Source organism: Theropithecus gelada, chromosome 5, assembly GCF_003255815.1.
Source record: "Theropithecus gelada isolate Dixy chromosome 5, Tgel_1.0, whole genome shotgun sequence".
In the NCBI taxonomy this organism is placed as follows: Eukaryota; Metazoa; Chordata; class Mammalia; order Primates; family Cercopithecidae; genus Theropithecus; species Theropithecus gelada.
In genome coordinates this window covers 15,473,543-15,493,084 of record NC_037672.1, presented here as the reverse complement: position 1 = coordinate 15,493,084, position 19,542 = coordinate 15,473,543, and the positions used below count along the sequence as shown (strand labels likewise).

Here is a 19,542-nt window from a genome sequence, read left to right as displayed (position 1 = left end):
TTAACTATTCCTCGGGAGTATCATGAGCATTTTGCAATTTCCTGATACCAGGAACATTATCGATTATGGATAAATGTGTAATTAGAATTTTAAAACACACATTATAAAGCCTTTCTTTTGTGTTTTCAGGTTTTTAATCAAACAGAAAACAAGGTTTAATAATCAGAAGAGCAGACACCAAGGTTTTCAGAATTTAAGACTCCGAGTAATATTTATATTTGAGGATGTGAACATTGGTGGATTCTGGGGAGGAACACTTTCCAGGGTACATTCTTGGGGTTAATTTTAGATTTTACAAACCACAACAAAGTTATGGCCATTACTGGACACTCTTATCATCTCTATAAAGATTGGTTTATGTTTTCTCTGTTCTCAATTTGTTATTATGAAAGTATTTACTACTACAGAGAAGTACCATGGAAGTGTACCCACCAGTTTTCCTATATGAATACTTACTTATGTCTTTGACAGTTCATCCTTCTTACCTTAGCCTGTATACCACATTCTATTTCAGAATTTCTACTCTTCTCCTGACTCTAACCAAGTTATAATATCAATGATCAGATCATGTGTATGTTTGTGTGTGTGTGTGTGTATATATATATGTATAATGCATATGTATGTATTTACATATGAAGTACCACTAAGGAAAATACAATGAGCTTTGCACAACTGTTAATCTAAAAGCACTACTCCATGCATGCTGTTCCAAGCATACAAACTAAGAAAATTATATAAACACTCCCACTTTACAAGCACACTTGATTTCATCAAAGCTATATGAGAATCATTGTATTATACAGCTAAATATACAGTCAATATTGCGTTACAATTAGCCAAAGAAAGAAAAGGGTTAAAAGCTACTGGTTAGTTTGAGAAATGTTCTTTTTTAGTTCTCTTGTTCCTGGCCTAGTCTCAAGCTAGCACGTGATCGGCTGAATGCCTGCCAGCCTCTTTCTTGTTGATCCTCCGGAGACCATCTGTACTGGGGGCATTGATTAGAGTGTGTCTGCTGGGATTACATCTTTTCTGTTGCCATGCCAACTAATCAGCTGATTTTGGTTACCACAGAAACAAAATGTCAGAGCTCACAGTACGGTAACATGAATTCAGCACAACAGAAAATGTTTTCTTAATTGGGGACCCTTTTGATTTTGGATTCCAAGTGAAAGGCATCTTTTTTTAAAAAAAAAAAAGGCCGACTTCAGATAAAAGCTACATTAATTGTATTGATTAAGAGGAATGCACAGAATTTTTCTGAAGAGAGAATATGTTAATTCCCTTTTATAGGCTATGCCTGTTTTTTATAATTTCTAAATAGGAAATACGTATATATTTTCTCTTATTTGCCTCCATTCCATTTGCTGGCTGTTGCATGTAAAACAAATCACAAAGCCTTTGGTTTCCTTTAATTTCTATGATGGGTACAGGGTATGGAGTGGCTGTCTAGGCCCTGGAAGGCGTGGGTGTAATTACTTGGGGAAGACCAGCCGTGACCAAAATCCTCCTCTGACCTTTCATTCAAGGAAGTCATTTATTTTTCCTTAAAGAAAACATAGTCAACTCAGATTTGATTCTAAGGATTCCTGCCTTGCACATGCTATACCCCAGTTAAACCCTTGGTTTTGACTGAAAATTAGAGGAGCCCAAGGCTTGCTGCAATTTTCCATTTGTAGGCCCATGACAGTTTGACTGCAAGAAAGGTCCCCAACTAGCTCACTCTGTTACCGTGAACAAAGGACACAATTTAACTTGACCTTACAGATGCTCCAATTGAGTCATCTATCAGTAGGACTACACACATGCCTTCTCATTATGAAATTCTCTCCCAATAGAAGTAAACCAGACCCTTCACCTGCCCTGTGTTTGTGGTTCACAAATGCAAAACAAATATACTAGATAATTTTTTAAACGCTGACATTTAACTAAGCTAGTATTTGTTTAAATATCCAATAATCTCCCCCTTTAAAAAGAGGATTATAGCATCCAAATATCCCTGTCCTGTTTTTGTCAAGACATTTCACTGTTGATGGCTCCCCATAGCTACCTCCCTTTTGTGAAAGCTGTCACCACAGGTGGCTTCTGTCATGCCGACACCCCAGGGGGAATTGTGTGGCTTAATCTCCATGCAACTCTTTTTAATGTCTTGGTAAATTAATTCCAAAGTTGATGATGCTCAAGGGGAGAGGTTTGGGGACACTGAAGTCTTCTCCCATTTCTATGCACTCAACTCTCATGGCTGAGACACCAGAAACAAGGCTCTGAAGACTACACAGTCAAGGGGTTTCAAGGCAAGGTGCCCACATGCCTGAGTTTACCCACAGATCCTGCTAATTGGATCTGAAGCAAAGGTCTTCACCCAGATTATCAACAATTATCCCACAGTGTCTCTGAGATCTTTGATAAGACAAAGATGGCACACATTAACAGCATCTTTCTCGAGTAGTGTCCCATCAACACTTGTTAGTAATTCTCCTGTACTGGCATTTGACTTGTTGAAAGAACATGTTACCTTCAATTTGAGCACGTGAAATGCACCCAACCCAGTCCTGTGGACCAAGTTGCAACCCAATTAGTGATGGTGTTTTGTATTAAATTTCCAAAGAAGAAAGTAATTATTAATATTTCATAAAAGGCTGATATAAATTGTTCACTATCTTCATGGACTATAGTTTTACAAATACTTACATTCTCTCTTCAGTTAATTAATTTTTACTTATTCGTTTATTTGTTTTTGAGTGTGTTTTTTCAAGTGTCTGGAGTATGGTATGTTTGTTTTTAGTCTAGGAAATCTTTCTCCAAAAAGCTTGATCAGAAGCCCAATGCAGTAAAAAACTGAAAAATCAAAGCTGCTCAGTGAAATCCAGAAAGTCAATGAGGATCTCAAAGCCGAGATGGAGGCCCAGTTCCTCCCAGCAGAGCCCCTGAGATGTCACCACTAGTGAAGCCCTAGGTCTCAGGTGGCACACGATGACCATTACTGGTCTAGGGCTTTGTGTTTTCTTGGGTAGCATTCTTTTTATCTGCAGCGCTATCATTTACTGCTATCCTCCTACATGCCAGGCAGAATTCCAGGTAGCCTACGTACATAACTTTATTTAATGTATTTTCCTAACATCCTTACCCAAGGATATTTCTATTTCCATTTTACAGATGAGAAAAAACTGGAATTTGGGGAATTTATTAGATTTTCCCCAAATTTCCAGAATAAGTAAAAAGTAGAATTGGGATTCAAAACCAGTACCCTCTGATGCCAAAGTATGCACCCACTATTTTGTACTGCTTTCCTAGGGCAGAAATGGTCTGATTAATGAGTTGTAACTATTTAAACTGAACCAATACACTACCGCCACTTCTAGCTCAGAGTTGACATAGGCTCAGTGGTTTGTGATTGCCTAGCACTTTCTTTGATTTCAAAGTTGTTAATAGCGAAAGGAATGGTAAATAAAATAGGAACTACACGCTAAAAATGCTATGAATATTAAAAAAAGATTAAAATGCTACTCTGTCACTGATTATCAAGGAAGAGACCCTTCAACATTCTATTATGTTTCATTAATAATATATATTTTTCTTAGAAAGATAAAGTGTCCCATCCCCCTAAGACTGGCCTTTTATGCTAGCAGAATTTATCATTGCTGATGTGCTGAGATTCAAGGAATATACTCTTGACACATGCCTCTATTTTCCACATGTCCGTAACTGATACTAACTGCCTTGGGTTAAGCATTGTCCTCTGGAATTTCATTTTCGAAATAAAAACTTCCTCCAGTTGGATCAAGTTGTAGTAACTCACACTTAACCATGAATGAGTTTATTGGGTACTTTGTCCCAGAGTAGGATAACCAAGATTAGAATAAGAGCTGAAGCCTCTGTGGTTGAAGGATGATGAAAGTGGAGGAAAACTTTTTGACCCAATGTCACTATAAGATGGGTTTTATCTCCATATTTACAGATGAAGAAACTGAGGGTCATAGAGTCTCAGCAGTAAATAGTAGAATTACTAGCACATCACGGCCAATAAGCAGCTGTACAGTCTCTTGAACCCACTGATTTTAGAGCTGACATTTGTACCATGTGCAGTGGACACATCACTTGTGTCACGTCTTTACCAAGAGCTAGCACTGCCCAAGGACAGAAAGGGAGACCACGCTGAGTAGCTGATATGTGAGTTACAAAAAGTGGCTTTCACAAAGTGCATAATGAATGACTGTGTTGTTTGTCACTTCTAGGTGTGTACAGAAGGCAGACTGATCTTGGAGTTCACCTTTGATGATCTCATGAGAATAAAAACATGGCACTTTACCATTAGACAATACCGAGAGTTAGTCCCGAGAAGCATCCTAGCCATGCATGTAAGTAATTTAATTTCTGTTTTGCTTTCTTTTTTTTTTTTTTTTTTTCCTCCTTCATTTCACTCAAGGGGAAAAACCCAGTCCTCTCTCTGTGAAAGAATTCCAGTAGTTGTCACGCTTTAGGTAATTAACTCTAAATATTGAGTTTTGTTCTCAACCATTTTAATCCACAGGCCCTTTTCTCCCCTTTTTCTTTCCAAGATTGGTACATTGTGTGACTATTTTTTTATATTTTATTATTTTGAACTCCAAATTGAGGTTACTTCAATAAACAGTTTGTACTTTTCTTAAATTCCATTCAGTCATTATCAATTACTGCTCTGCTTGGGCTAATAAACCTGTTACGTATAACTGGGGAATGAAATAAAACGAGAAGTTAGGAAAACAGTTTCCAGTTTTGATTAGAACCATCTGATGGGACATGGGACTCCTATATCTTCAGATTCATGTCAGAAGTTGGTCCTCCCTGATCACGGTGCTAAATTTGAAGTGGAATATTTTGGCTTCTGTTGGTCTTGTTTGACCATAAATCACATCAAATTTACTGAGCACAAATTAGGTGCAAGGGTGGGTTCTATGCCAATCTAGAGATGTATTTTAAATGTAAGTAGGAACTAGTCAGGTGCAATCTCTTAATAAGTCGTCAAAGGCATCAACTTAAATTTAAGTCTCTCCTCTATGATACATGATGCTTCCATGAAAATCTTTGGCGCAAAATCAGACTTCATAAGCCTAATTTTGAAGACCGTGAACAATCAAAAGAAAATAACGTAACAGTAACTACCATTTCCTGATTTTTTACTCTGCCAGGCCTTCAGCTAAACATTTTGTGTATCTCATGCTATTGAATTCTCACAGTCAGGCAGAGAGTTGAGCTAGTATTATTCCTATTTTAAAAGTGAGGAAACTGAAGTTCAGAGAATCAATAAGTTGCCCCATGTTTTTTAGCCCAGAAGTAGCAAAATCAAGATTTTGTCCGCGGTGGTTCTAACTTTGTCTCCCAGCTGTCCCATTCCCGGCTATTTCTCCACACATTAGTTGTCAGCCACCTCTTTCTGACTAGTTAATGCAAGCTCTGCCTTTCCCATTAGCCTTATTCTTTTTGTTGTGGCACCCCACTTTCCTGCTCCATGATTTCTGGCTGTTTATGCTCCAAGCCCTTGGTTTTTAAAGCTTAGTTTACATCCTCCACTCTCTTCGAGGAAGTCTGGAATATTCACTTCCAGTATTCTCAAAATAGACTAAAAGGCAGCAAAGGATAATAGTTGGGAACCTGGGCCCTGGATTGAGACCACATAGGGTTGGACCCTTGCTCTTGGATGAGTTTGGGCAAATGATGTGACATCTCTGTGCTTCTAGTCCCTCATCTATAAGATGGGTACAGTAATAAAGCATGTTTCAGATCATCAAATTAAGAGTTAATGACTGTAAAGCACTTAGAACAATGCCTGGCCTATAGTGTGTCCTCTACGAGTTTCGGCGATTGGCTGTCATCATCGTCATCGGTAGCCACAGCAGCAGGAACAAGATTTTTGCATTCCTTTATTATTAGCTTTCCTCTCTTCTGACTGAAATGTAAGTTCCTTGAGGTTGACCCTGACTACTTGATAGAACAAACTCTTCTTAGCACATCAGAGTGGTTTAAGAATATAGGCTCAATGTCAGGGAAGACCTCGTTTAGGAAATTGACATGAAACTGACATGCTCTGTTTTCTCCTGCATTTTTCATTTATCTACACAAATCCAATTGGTAGTATCACTATGAGAAAAGGTATGTACAGAAAAGAATAAGTCACATTAGTATAGCCTAGTCTCACGAAGGCAGACATGGAGACAAGGGGATGTTTACTTCCCTCTCCCTCTGTTTAGTGCCAATTTGCTAATATCAATTAAGGAAGAAGGAAAGGCAAACAGAAAGAAAGAACATCAACCAAGAGACTCATTTTAAAATGGATCCCAGAAAGAATTTTCATTTTCTTCTAGCCAAACAGAACATTTGGTGTGGCCCATGGTACTTTACATCCCTTCTTAAAATGTGGCTGACATTTTGGAAAATATGATACTTACTCTTACAGTCCTGCAGGATAAAAATTGTTGGGGATATCTATTTCCAGACTAGCTTAATGGGGAGGAGAGTTAGAATTCTCTGTCTCTCCATATATATACGTGTGTGTGTGTGTGCGTGCGTGTGTATGCGTGCGTGTGTGTGTGTGTGTGTAGTTCGAGTCAGTGGCAAAGTTTTCCAATACAGCCCTCAACCCCAGGCTGTAAAAACACCACCACTATCACAGCAGGAGACAAAGACCAGTCCTGAAGCATGGATCTGCCCAGTCCAGGGGGACTGGCTTCTCTCTAAAGAGGGCATTAGACCTGGAGCTCTCCTGGCAGAGTTCTGTGACTCAGGCTGGAGACCTGAGTGCCAAGGCCTCTCCAAGAGGAAGTAATGTCATTTCTCCCAAGGACTGAAAGCACATCTGAGCAGTTCGGTTTTTCCCCAGTCTTGCACAATTGATCTGAAAATGTCCTTGAGTGTTATATGCAAGTGTCTTCGAAATGTAAATTAAATTACCTCCAGCATCCTGCCCTCCAAATAAAATCGACAATGTCGAGATTACATTTCCTTAGCAGCTGTAGCACAGTCTGAGATTTTCTCAGGACCATCCTGTAGTGATAAAATACATGTGGGGTTTTTTCTCCATTTAGGCACAAGATCCTCAGGTCCTGGATCAGCTGTCCAAAAACATCACCAGGATGGGGCTAACAAACTTCACCCTCAACTACCTCAGGGTAAGATCAATTGAATGATTTTATGTTTTGGTGAGTTTGAAAAGTACTCCAGAGGTTTATATGCATCCTGACCCAAGAAGTTAAAATGAGGTACTGGTGATATAGCACAGTGTCTGTGTTCTGTACCAGATGTATGTGTGTGTGTGTGTTTTCAATGGAGGACAGGGTTTAATTAACAAAGCATCAAACCTGGAATTTGTCAGGGTTCAGTCCTATATCTATATGTCTCTTGGAATTAATTATTCAAAGGCTAGCAATGTCCCATTGTCGCAAAATGCTTTGTTGCTGCTTCCCTTGTTGTTGTCTCAAGTTCAAATGGGTTATTGGTGAGTTCACTGCCCCTATGCCTCCAGCCAGGCACTGGTCATCCCTTAGGAGAATCAATATACTGCCCCAAAGAGTCTCCTGAAGAAATCCAATCCCATGCTGAAACACAGGTATTTCTAAGGCTTCATAAGGACTCTCTGCACAACATGTAACAGATTTGGTGGTGGGTAAAAGAAGGAGATTCTTTCTCTCTACAGCCTAGATGCCCCAGGGCCAAATCCAGGCCTGACAACAGCCAGAATCAGCTGTGCTCCCCACCCGCCCATCCTCATGCCCATGCCATTTTGGTGGCCCTGAACCACTAAAGAGCCCACTGGTCTCTGCTCAGAGGGAAACCAAAGTCAGCCCAGGAGTATGGGTGGACGGCGGGTGCTCCCAGCCAGGGTAGCTAGGGCTATGACCTCCCAAACCTCCGGTCTCCACAGTCAGAATGGCTCTCTTGCGGGGCAACTGACATAATGTGGATGGGTGGCGAGGCCTGGGGCGTGATGGTCTATGAAGTTGTTCTCTCCACAATTCAGAAGGCTGCTCTGTACTGCTAGGCATATCATCTTGTCAGGGACCAGGAGAGTTTTAGTTTAAAACAGGGAAGATGCTCTTCCTCCTGCAGATAAAGAAGTTCCACACTATGTGTCCTCAGTTGACCCCACATAGGAAGCTGGGACTTTGAAGTCTATCCTAGACTTGGTCACTCACCCTATAGCAAGATCTTGGACAGATTCTTAGTTACATCTTTTAGCTGCATTTAACACAGATTAATAAACACCAAATTTCCTTCCTTCTCCTCCCCACTCCTCTTATTGTCATCTGTCAATGGTTGACTTTCACCCTGTGGTCAAGGCCCACCAGGTCCCCACATCCTGTGGCCCACAAAGACTGAGGTCAGACCTGTGAAAGGGAAAGAAGGCACTACCCCTCTCCTGACAATGATAGCAAGGAAATCATGTGTGGCTTTTGGCAATAGGGAGTAGTGTTTTGAGGCTTCCACATGAACACAGTGCTTGCTGCAGGTCAGGTTCTTTGCTGTGTATCTTGTGACTGAAGTAGTCTCATAGCGGACCCTGCACCCCATTACCATCCCTGTAGCAAAGTGAGGCAGCGAGGGTTTCAGTAAGTGAAGTAAGTCTCCCAGCTTTACATACAAGTGGCAGAACTGGGACTTGAACTCAGGCAGCCTGACCCTAGAATCCATGAGCTCCACCGCAGAATGCTGCTCCCTTGCTAGTGAGCATGGGAGACTGATGATATTGATAGGAATTGGGTCATGTCTTTCCTGCCTTCGCTAGAGTCAGCATCTATCAGTGAGCCTTCGTTCACTTTGCCAAAAATAACATTAGCTCCTTGTAGGGTTTAGTTCCAGGATTGGGTCAGAGAGTCCATGTAAAGGGCTTAGCACATGGCCTGGGGACAGAAAGTGCCCCGTTTGTGTTCATTCTCATCATGTATTGAGCACCTTCTGTGTACCCATCATTGTTTGTTGTGCTGGAGCCACGCAGAGAAACACAGCACCCACTCTTTACTCTCACTCTGGGAGAATCTAATGCTACTTTGTTTCCTGACTTGCGCATCGTGGTTCAGTAGCTATTTACCTTCCCTGCCTTCATTCCATTCCTTTTCACTCACTCGTTATTCCTGGCAGTTTTCCAGTTGCTGGGTTTCATGGTGGAGCTATGGCCTCTGTCCTCAGTTGGTAGTCACAGGCTGGTGGGATGTGGTCAGCTGTGGTTCCAGTGAAGCGTTCTGAAATAGAGGGAGATGCAAAGCCAGAAATAGCCCAAGGAATGATCCTCAGGTCTTAAGGAGCAGCTCAGGATAGAAGTCATGCTTCCTAGTCACAATCCTTCGGGCTGACGTGGGCCACTTGACAGGTCATGGCTGAGCAGAATCTCAAACTCATTGCCCAAAAGCAGTGAACATGGGCTTCTGTGGTGGTTATCCATATGGGGTAGGTCACTGAGAATGACAGACAAAGGTCATTTCTTCCATTTAGTACTGGGATTTAAGATTCTTCTAGTAGCCTTATCATCTAATTTTTTTAAGACAGTGGAGCAATCACAAAATACATTCATTTATAAAGTTGCCTTAAGATCCGAAGCCTCCACATCCATCTGAGGAAGCTGGCTTTTGCCTCAAGCCCCAGAAGGTCATCTGAAGTATTGTGCAAATAAGGTAACAAGAAGCTTCAATGCCACTCCCAGTATCAGAAAAAAGAGGTCAAATGGATATGTTGGTAAATATGAATCCAAAACCTTCTATGCAGTTGAAGAACTTTAAAAACGGATGCATCCTGCTTTGGAAAGGATGGATAGAGATTTTAAAGGCTCCAGACATTGAAATTTCAATATGCAGTGTCTAACATAACAAAATTAAGCAGAGCAGAAAGTAGGCAATTACAGCCATCTAGCTTCGTCAAAACAGGTTCATTTATTCCGGTGAAATTCTAATCATTCTCACGGAGACCTGCAGTGAGGAAATACACAGAGCTGACCGAATGCGGCTCTCACCCTTGGAGGGAGGAGCAGGTGAGACCCTGAGGATGACCAAGCTGTGGACATTGTGAATGCAGATGATGGGGCTGAACACAGACACTCGCCAGCAGCACTCTGGAAGGGACACTGGTGACCTGGTACTTTTGAAGTGACAAGAACAGCTGTTGCCATTTGATTTGGGTTGTCAAATCACCTGCTGTTCCCTCTTGTTGTTCCCTCCTGTTGCATCCCAGCATGACAAGGTTAGAGGTGCCCTGAGCTAAGACGTGCAACGATGGCTGACTCAGTGGTCCCCGTGGAGCTACGACTGGAAGTGGCTGAGTCTGCAGAGATGGCGCTCTGTCACAGTGCGGTCTCACTTCCTCTACAGGATGCCTCTGTGACCTCTGGAGGGGGCTGGGACTTGCTGACTGAGTGTCCCTGTAGTAGTTATCCAAGCCAGAGCTGGGAAGGGACCTGCAGGATGGGGAAGTCATTATTTTGTGGCTGTTGGGTATTCCAATACCAGGTGGTGGGTTTCACGAAGCATGTCCTCGGTGTACTGGGGCATAGGGAGATGGCGCCTTTCAGTAAGCAGCACGCTCTAGTGCTAGAACTTGAGCACTAGAATGGGAGAAGCAAGCCAGGAACTCGGAAATGTGTCCTTTGCCTCATTTGCTGGGAAGCAGAAGTCCTGTTGTCCGCCTGGCATTTTACGAAGGGATCCAATTCAGCAACCATGAGAAGGCAGTGCAGTTTAGTGATCATTGGTTCATCCAGGTCAATGAGACCTGGCTGTGGAGCCTTGTCAGCTACCACCAGATCCTGTTTGCCCATTTATTCATTGTTCATTTCACAAGCATTTCTAACACACTTTCTTTGTGCCAGGTCTCTGCCCTCAAGGAGATCACTGCCTAGAATGTAAGAAAGAAAAACAAATACACTCTTGGAGAGAAATTGTTCCCAGGTGCAGTGAGAAACATAGTACTAGCTAACATTTCTGGGGCACTTACTGTGTGCCAGGCATTGCTGCTATGTGCCTTGCAGGGAGTTTCTTTCTTTCTTTCTTTCTTTCTTGCTTTCTTGCTTTCTTGCTTTCTTTCTCTTTCTTGCTTTCTCTCTCTCTCTCTCTCTCTTTTCTTTCTCTCTTTCTTTGTCTTCATTTTTTCTTTAAATACTCACAGCATCCATATAGGGTAGGAGCTATTTTTAGTCCTATTTTACAGAGGAGAAAACTGAGGCACAGAGAAGTAACTTCCCAAGGTCACAGAACTGGTAAGTGGCAGATCAGGGATCTGGACCCATGATCTGATTCTAAGCACAAAGGACAGAGAGGTTGTTAGAAGGTAGGAGAGGAAGGCTGCAAAGTCTTCATAGAGGAGATGGCCCTTGGATTGATTCTAAAAGATGAGTAGGTGATCATCAGGCAGACAAGGCAGAGGACAGTCCAAACACAGGGCCCACTGTGAAAGGAGTCAGAGAAGGGTGGAGAGTGTTAGTGGCTTGGGGAGCTCTAGGAAGTTTCACATAGTTAAAATATAAGTTTCAAGTTTGTTTTAGGTACCAACACAGGTAGGTGTTTTGAGCCAAAACCATATACCCTGGCTGAGTGGCGTAATTCAAGAGATTTTGTTTTTCCAGTAACAGCATGGTCAAGATAAGCACCCTCTCACTGTGACATGGGCTTGGGAGTAAGTTAAACAGTATGTATCTGAGAACATCATCTTCTTACTAGCTGTGTGACCCTGGGCAAGTTGCTTGACTTCTCTGAGCCTTCATTTTTTCATCTGTGAAATGAGCTACAGCATCTCTCTCGCTAGGTTCTAGTAGGATAAATGCACGCAGAGCTTTCATTACTCATTCACCAAGGTACCTTTGTAAATGCTCTGGTCCTTTTTTCTGGGTAGAGCACATCAGAATCTTATTGAATTCCCCTGTATGCAGAGCTCATCAGAAGGACTCTGTGGGTCAACACATACAAGAGTTGATCCTTCTTCCTTAATTCTTGCCTTTCATCAGAATGAAAGTTTCTTCTAACTCAGTTTGAAATTGCCATCATTTCAAATTTCCAATATGAAATTCTTATATTTGAATGTTTACTGTATGCAATAACCATGTTTTCTTTAAGTAGCTTTAAATAATAAGATTTTAAAATTGAAGAAGTAATTGATGTCTATTTTATCCTCAACAATATAAAGAAAAGAGGGGTGGACAATGCGGAAATCATATCCTTAAACATTTAAAGGAAGCCGCCACAAACTTCTAGGCTGGCATTGAGTGAAATGTGCCACTTTCATGTTGATTTATCTCCTGTAACAATAGAGTGGGCATTCCTTGCATTCACTGAACAGAATGCAAGAAACAGTAGGAATAGCATTGGTTTATACAGTTGTCTACATCTCTGATGATTTGGGGTAGTCTGCTTTTGTTCATAAATTTCACATCAATTAGCTAACCAAGTGTTTGGTGGCATCTACTTACTATATTAAGCACAAAAGGGATGGGGTGGAATGTTTACAAGAATGCCTAAAGCACATTCTCTTTTTTAAGGAATTTAAGATACTGTTACAAGTAAGTCTGCTTCCAGTCCATACTGTCAGTCTCATCTGGGGACTTCAGGTCATTCCAGAATTTTTATTGTCTCTTAATTTTCCTGAGGATACCATGGTCCTCTTTGTCTCAGTAGGGGGCTTAAATTTGACTTGTTTACATTTTTCAGTGTATTACTCAATTGCTCTGCTTCACTACACCTTCTTCCATTTGTATGCAAAGCCCTCCATGATCCTGTCTCTGCTGCCTCCCAGCCTCATTCCATGCCCCTTCCCCAGCTTGTACTCCATCCTAGACCACACGAACCACCTACAGTTGATCCAAATTGGTCATGCTCTCTTGCCTCCATGCCTTTGTACAGCATGACTCACTGCCACTGCCTTGAGGTGCTACCCTTCTCTCACCATCCGATTTTCCCAAGCTAAATCCTTCTCATCCTTCAGGATTTCTTCATCTATCAACTCCTGTGAGAACATCTCTCTGACTCTCAGCTGGGGTAGGAGCCTCTCCCCAGTGCTCTGGGAGTTCTGTGCACATAGCCTCAGGATTAACTCTTGGCAGGTCCCATATAAGAATTGTCTCCCCACTCGTTTGTCTCCTGAACTAGACTCTGAGCAATGTGAAGACACATAAGTACCCAGTAGTATCTCTTGAATGTGTGCTTGGCAGATGGATGATTTGGTAAATGGAAGGCAAGATTTCAAATGATAACACAATAAAAACCACACAAAGAAAACTCAGTTGAATTCATTTGCCCTACAGCATCTAGAAAAAAAATGTTGATTCATTTCAAAAATCACTACCTAGAACTTCACCATGAAATCTGAGGAGCAAAAGAGTTGAATGCATTGAGAAAATAAAAGGCAACATGGTATGAGGCCCTCACATCTCTCTAGGGTGCAGATTCCCACTTAAATACTCAGAGATCCCAATGTTAAATGTTTATTGGAATATTATTTCTTCTACTTGCTCTAAATCAGTATTTAATCCTTACTCTAAATATCATTATGGTATTTTCATTATATTGGAAATGCATTCTTTTAAGTATTGAAAACAAATGTTTTGATGAATGATTATCTTTTTCTATTTCCTTTGGCCACATTTTCTTAAAGCTAAGTTACAAATGCTTCTTTTGTTTTTTGTTAAATTTAAAAAATTTTCAGGGTACATAGTAGGTGTATATATTTATAAGTTACATGAGGTATTTTGATACAGGCATGTAATGCATCATAATTGCATCAGGGTAAATACAGTATCCATCACTTCAAGACTTTATCCTTTGTGTTTCAAACAATCCAAATATATTCTTTTAATTATCTTAAAATGAACAATTAAATTATTTTTTACTATAGTCACCCTGTTATGCTAGATTTTAAAAATTCTTTCTAACTCTGTTTGTGTACCAATTAACCATCCTCCTTTTCCCCCTCCCTGACCCTTCCCAATCTGTGGTGACCATCCCTACTCTCTATCTCCAGTTCATTTGTTTTAATTTTTAGCTCCCACAGATAAATGAGAGCATGCAATATATGTCTTTCTGTGCCTGGCTTATTTCACTTAATATAACGACCTTCAGTTCAATCCATTATGTTGTAAATGACAGAATCTCATCTTTTTTATGGCTGAATAGTACTCCATTGTGTATATGTGCCACATTTTCTTTATTTATTTGTCTGTTGACAGACACTTAAGTTACTTCAAAATCTTGGCTATTGTTAATAGTGCTGCAATAAACATAGGAGTGCAGCTGTCTCTTTAACATACTGATTTCCTTTCTTTGGGGTATATAGGAATGGAGTTGGATTGCTGGATCATACTATATTTAGTTTTTTGAAGAACCTCCAAAGTATTCTCCATAGTGGTTGTACTAATTTACATTCCTATCAATAGTGTGCAAAAGTTCCCTTTCTCCACATCCTCACCAGCATCTGTTATTGCCTGTCTTTTGGCTAAAAGCCATTTTGACTAGGATGAGATGATATTTCATTATAGTTTTGATTTACATTTCTGTGATGATCAGCGATGTTGAGTACCTTTTCATATATCTGTTTGCCATTTGTATGTCTCCTTTTGTGAAATGTCTATTAAGAGCTTTTGCCTATTTTTAATCAGATTATCAGATCTTTTCCTATGAAGTTTGTTGAGCTTCTTGTGTATTATGGTTATTAATTCCTTGTCAAATGGGTAGCTTGCAACTATTTTCTCCCACTCTGTGGATTGTCTCTTCACTTTGTTGATTGTTTCCTTTGCTGTGCAAAAGCTTTTTAACTTGATGTGATCCCATTTGTCAATTTTTGGGGTGCCTGTGGGGTAATGCTCAAGAAGTCTTTGTTCAGTCCAAAGTCGTGGAGAGTTTCCCCAATGTTTTCTTTTAGTAGTTTCATAGTTTGAGGGCTTAGATTTAAATTTGTAATCCATTTTTATTTGATTTTTGTATATGGTGAGAAATAGGGGTCTAATTTTATTCTTCTGCATATGGATATCCAATTTTCCCAGCACTATTTATTGAATAGGCTGTCTTTTCCTGAATGTATGTTCTTGGAACTTTTTTTGAAAATGAGTTTACTGTAGACTATGGATTTATTTATATGTTCTCTATTGTGTTCCACTGGTTTATGTGTCTGTTTTTATGCCGGTACCATGCTGTTTTATTTACTATAGCTCTGTAGTATAAGTCAGACAATGTGATTCTTCCTGTTTTCCTCCTTTTGTTCAGGATAACTTTGGCTATTCTGAGTGTTTTGTGGTTCCATATACATTTTAGGATTGTTTTCTGTATTTTTGTGAAGAATGTCATTGGTATTTTGATAGGGATTGCATTAAATCTGTAGACTGCTTTGAGTAGTATGGACATTGTGTCAATATTGATTGTTTCAGTCACTGAAAATGGAATATCTTTCCATTTTTGTATATCCTCTTCAATTTCTTTCATCAATACTTTGTAGTTTTCATTTTAGAGATCTTTCACTTACTTGGTTAAGTTAATTCCTAGGTATTTTATTAAATTTGTAGCTATTGTAATTGGAATCACTTTCTTGGTTTCCTTTTCAGATTGTTCACTGTTGGCATAGAAAAATGTGACTGACTTTTACATTGAGTTTGTACTGTGCAACTTTACTGAATTTGTTTATCAGTTCTAATAGTGTTTTGGTGGAGTCTTTAAGTTTTTCCAAATTTAAGATGTTATTGACTAACAATGAAAATTTGACTTTTTTCTTTCCAGTTTGGATGCCCCTTATTTCTTTCTCTTGTTTGATTACTATAGCTAGGACTTCCCGTACTATATTGAATAGCAGTGATAATAGTGGGCATCCTTGTCATGTTCCATATCTTAAAGAAAAGACTAAAACTTTTCCCCATTCAGTATGATACCAGCTGTAGGTCTGTCATGTATGGGTTTTATTATGTGGAAGCATCTATACCCAGTTTTTTAGGGTTTTTTTGTTATGAAGAGATGCTGAGTTTTATCAAATGCTTTTTCAGTATCAGTTGAAGTGATCACATGGCTTTCATCCTTCATTCTGTTGATATGATGTATCACATTGATTGATTTGCATATGTTGACCATTCTTGCAACCCTGAGATAAATACCACTTGGTCATGATAAATGATCTTTTTAATGTGTTGTTGAGTTTGGTTTGATAGTATTTTATTGAGGATTTTTGCATCAATATTTATCAGTGATATTGGCCTGTAGTTTTCTCTTTTTATGATGTGTCTTTATCTGGTTTTGGGATCAGGGTAATACTGGCCTCTGAGAATGAGTTTGAAAGTAGTCCCTCCTCCTCTATTTGTTGGAATAGTTTCAGTAGGATTGGCATTAGTTCTTTAAATGTTTGGCAAAATTCAGCAGTGAAGCCACCAGCTTCTGGGCTTTTCTTTGCTGAAAGCCATTTCATTACAGCTTTGATCTTGTTACTCATTGTTGATGTGTTCAGGTTTTGGATTTCTTCATGTTTCAACCTTGGTAGGTTGTCTATGCCTAGGAATTTGTCCATTTCTTCTAGATTTTCCAATTTATTGGCATATACTTGCTCATAGTAGCTATTAATGATCTTTTGAATTTCTGCAGTATTAGTTGTAATGTCTCCTTTTTCAACTATGATTTTATTTATTTGGTTCTTCTCTCTTTTTTAAAAAATCTGGCTTAAGGTTTGTCTACTTTAACTTTTCAAAAAACCAACCTTCGTTTCACTGATCTTTTGCATTGTTTTCTTCATTTTAAGTTCACTGATTCCTGCTCTGATCTTTATTATTTCTTCCAGTAATTTTGGATTTGGGTTGCTCTTGTTTTTCTAGTACTTTAAGATGCATTGTTAGGTTGTTTATTTGAAATTGTTCTTCTTCATTGATGTAGGCACTTTCAGTTATAAACTTCCCTCTTAGTACTGCTTTTGCTGTATCCATAGGTTTTGTATGTTATGTTTCTATTATCATTTGTTTTTAAAAATGTTTCTGGCTCACACCTGTAATCTCAGCACTTTAGGAGGCTGAAGCAGGTGTATCATGAGATCAGGAGTTCGAGACCAGTCTGGCCAACATGGTGAAACCCCGTCTCTACTTAAAAAAATAGAAAATGTAGCTGGACATGATGGCATGTGCCTATAATCCCAGCTACTCGGGAGGCTGAGGCAGAGAATTGCTTGAACCCAGGAGGCAGAAGTTGCAGTGAGCCAAGATTGTGCCACTGCACTCCAGCCTGGGCAACAGTGCGAGACTCCATCTCCAAAAAAAAAAAAGTTTCAATTTCCTTGTTAATTCCCTCATTGATCCACTTGGTCATTCAGGGGCATATTGTCTCATTCTCATGTATTTGTATAGTTTCCAAATTCCTCTTGTGATTGATTTCCAGTTTTTTTTCCATTGTGGTCAGAAAAGATACTTCATATTATTTCAATTTTTTGAATGTTTTAATACTTGTTTTGTGACCTACCGTATGGCTGATCCTTGAGAATCATCCATGTGCTGAGGAAAAGAATGTGCATTCTGCAGCCTTTGGATGGAATGGTCTGTAAATATCTGTTAGGTCCATTTGGTCTCTAGTGCAGATTAAGTTCGATGTTTCTTTACTGACTTTCTGTCTGGAAGATTGATCCAATGCTGACAGTGGGGTGTTATTTTTTTAAGCAATATGTTTTGTGTGACTTTAAAACATCTTATCCTGTATCTCAGCCAAAAGGTATTTTCTTTGTGTGTTCTCTTACTCTTTTTCCATTCAGATGCATAATTTCTGCACAAATGCAATCAGGTTACATACAAATTTTTAATGTTATTTAGTAAACACTTGCATGTTTCTACATAGTCATCATTAACCATAAAATAGCTACAAATATGCCTGTGTGGTGCTATGATGTGTTTAAACATTTCTCTAATGTTAGGCAAGGAAGTCATGTTCAAATTGTTGGTGTCATTAATACCGCTCCCCTAAACACCTTTGTCATGTCCTGCTCTTAACAATGTTTTCTGCAAGTACAAGGTTGAATGGCAGAGGCCATGTGGGAAGACAAATAAATGTGTTTTGGAGTCAGCAAAATGTAGGTTCAAATCCTAATGCTTCCCCTTACTACCGACATAATCTTGAACAAGTTTCCTAAGCTCCTTGAATCCAATCTTTTCACCTGAAACTTGGAAAGAATAATATGTCTCACAAGGTTGGCATGAAGATTAGATGGACCACAGTTTGAAAGAGCCTGGCAAACAGAAGAAGCATAATAAATGCCAGTCTCCTCCTGTACTTTCTGAGTGCAGCAGATCAGGACTCAAATTGTACTGCTGCCATTTATTTTTTACATTATATTGATCAAGCGACTTAATTTCTCAGCACCCCAGTTTTCTCATGTGTGAATAATTATGTCCATTCTGAATCACAGTAACTACAGGTGAGGGAGAAAATAATAATGCATGTGACAAGCACTTCCTAAACTGTGAATTACTACTCCAGGAAGCCAAGTCCATACATTGGTTGTGGCTTTGAATTCTATGCTGAGATTCTGATGCTGCAGGCAAGATCAGAAAGAAGAGAAGGAGTGACTGATTGATGATGTCTGCCAAGAAGTGTGTGGCCTGAGGGAGCTGGAGCATGTACCTGTATTTGGAACCTCTCCCCAGTACAAGTGTTATCACAAATGTATAATCATTATCATTGGGATATTTTTGATATTATCTATAGGCTATTTGATGTTGTTATTGTTAAGTAAGTCTAAATCTTCAAATAAGCAGTATCATCAACTGAGTGTGAAAGCATTCAGGTTTCACAGTAGTGGCTTTTGATCCTGTACCTTTAATTTCCCAAGCGAATGAAGATTTTTGTTGTTGTTATTGTTATACTTTAAAGAACACTGGTCCCTGCATGTAGCCTCTGCTGATAGCAACAGGAGCATAGTCCAGTGCCTAAAAGAATTGGGCAATTAGCTTTGGAAAATGACCTCCATCAGAATGACATAAAGTGGCCTGCAGCAGAATGAGTGTGGCTGAAGTCAGCATTTGGAATCTGGCCGAGGTTTTTTGTTTCTTATTTTTGTGAGGTTTTGACTCCCAGCCAGGATTTTTCCCTTGGTTACATGACAGGAGAAGGGGTTACAATTCAACCCCCTTTTCCACCTAAATGCCAGGCCAAGCCTGAGGATGAAACAGGAATCCCTGCTCAGAGATTGAGATGACCCTTAGTTACTGGTGGTCACAGTAGGCTGGAATCCAGGTATACCATTCACGATTCATGCCTTCTGACAGAGCCGCAAGATACCCTCATTAAGCCCTGACGTTGTGAGGAGGCAGAAGCTACACCAGAAAATCTCCTATGCCTCACTCAATGCCCAGCATATTATAAATCCTCAAAAGACTTAAGCATAAAAGGTGCTATTCAAAGTGTGGCCCATGGGTCACTGCAGGCTTGCAAACTGTCTGGTACCAATCTGTCATGAGTTCAGAAAATGAGAATGAGAACTATAAGACTGCTATAACTATTTGGCATTGTCAGGTAGACTGATAGTGCAGGACCAGTGGACTCATCTCATTGACTGGAAGGGCATGACTCATCTCATTGACTGAGATATAGA

At 39.8% G+C, this 19,542-nt stretch overlaps 1 protein-coding gene across 5 annotated transcripts in view; it reads left to right on the top strand.

Annotated features, from left to right (window-relative positions):
• LDB2 (LIM domain binding 2) overlaps positions 1 to 19,542 on the top strand; it is a 403,464-nt gene that overhangs the window by 319,152 nt on the left and 64,770 nt on the right. For all 5 annotated transcript variants that reach the window (XM_025385299.1, XM_025385298.1, XM_025385297.1 and 2 more), the window contains exons 4-5: positions 4,233 to 4,355; positions 7,059 to 7,142. In XM_025385299.1, coding sequence (XP_025241084.1) covers positions 4,233 to 4,355; positions 7,059 to 7,142 — 207 coding nt within the window. The remainder of the gene's footprint in view (positions 1 to 4,232; positions 4,356 to 7,058; positions 7,143 to 19,542) is intronic.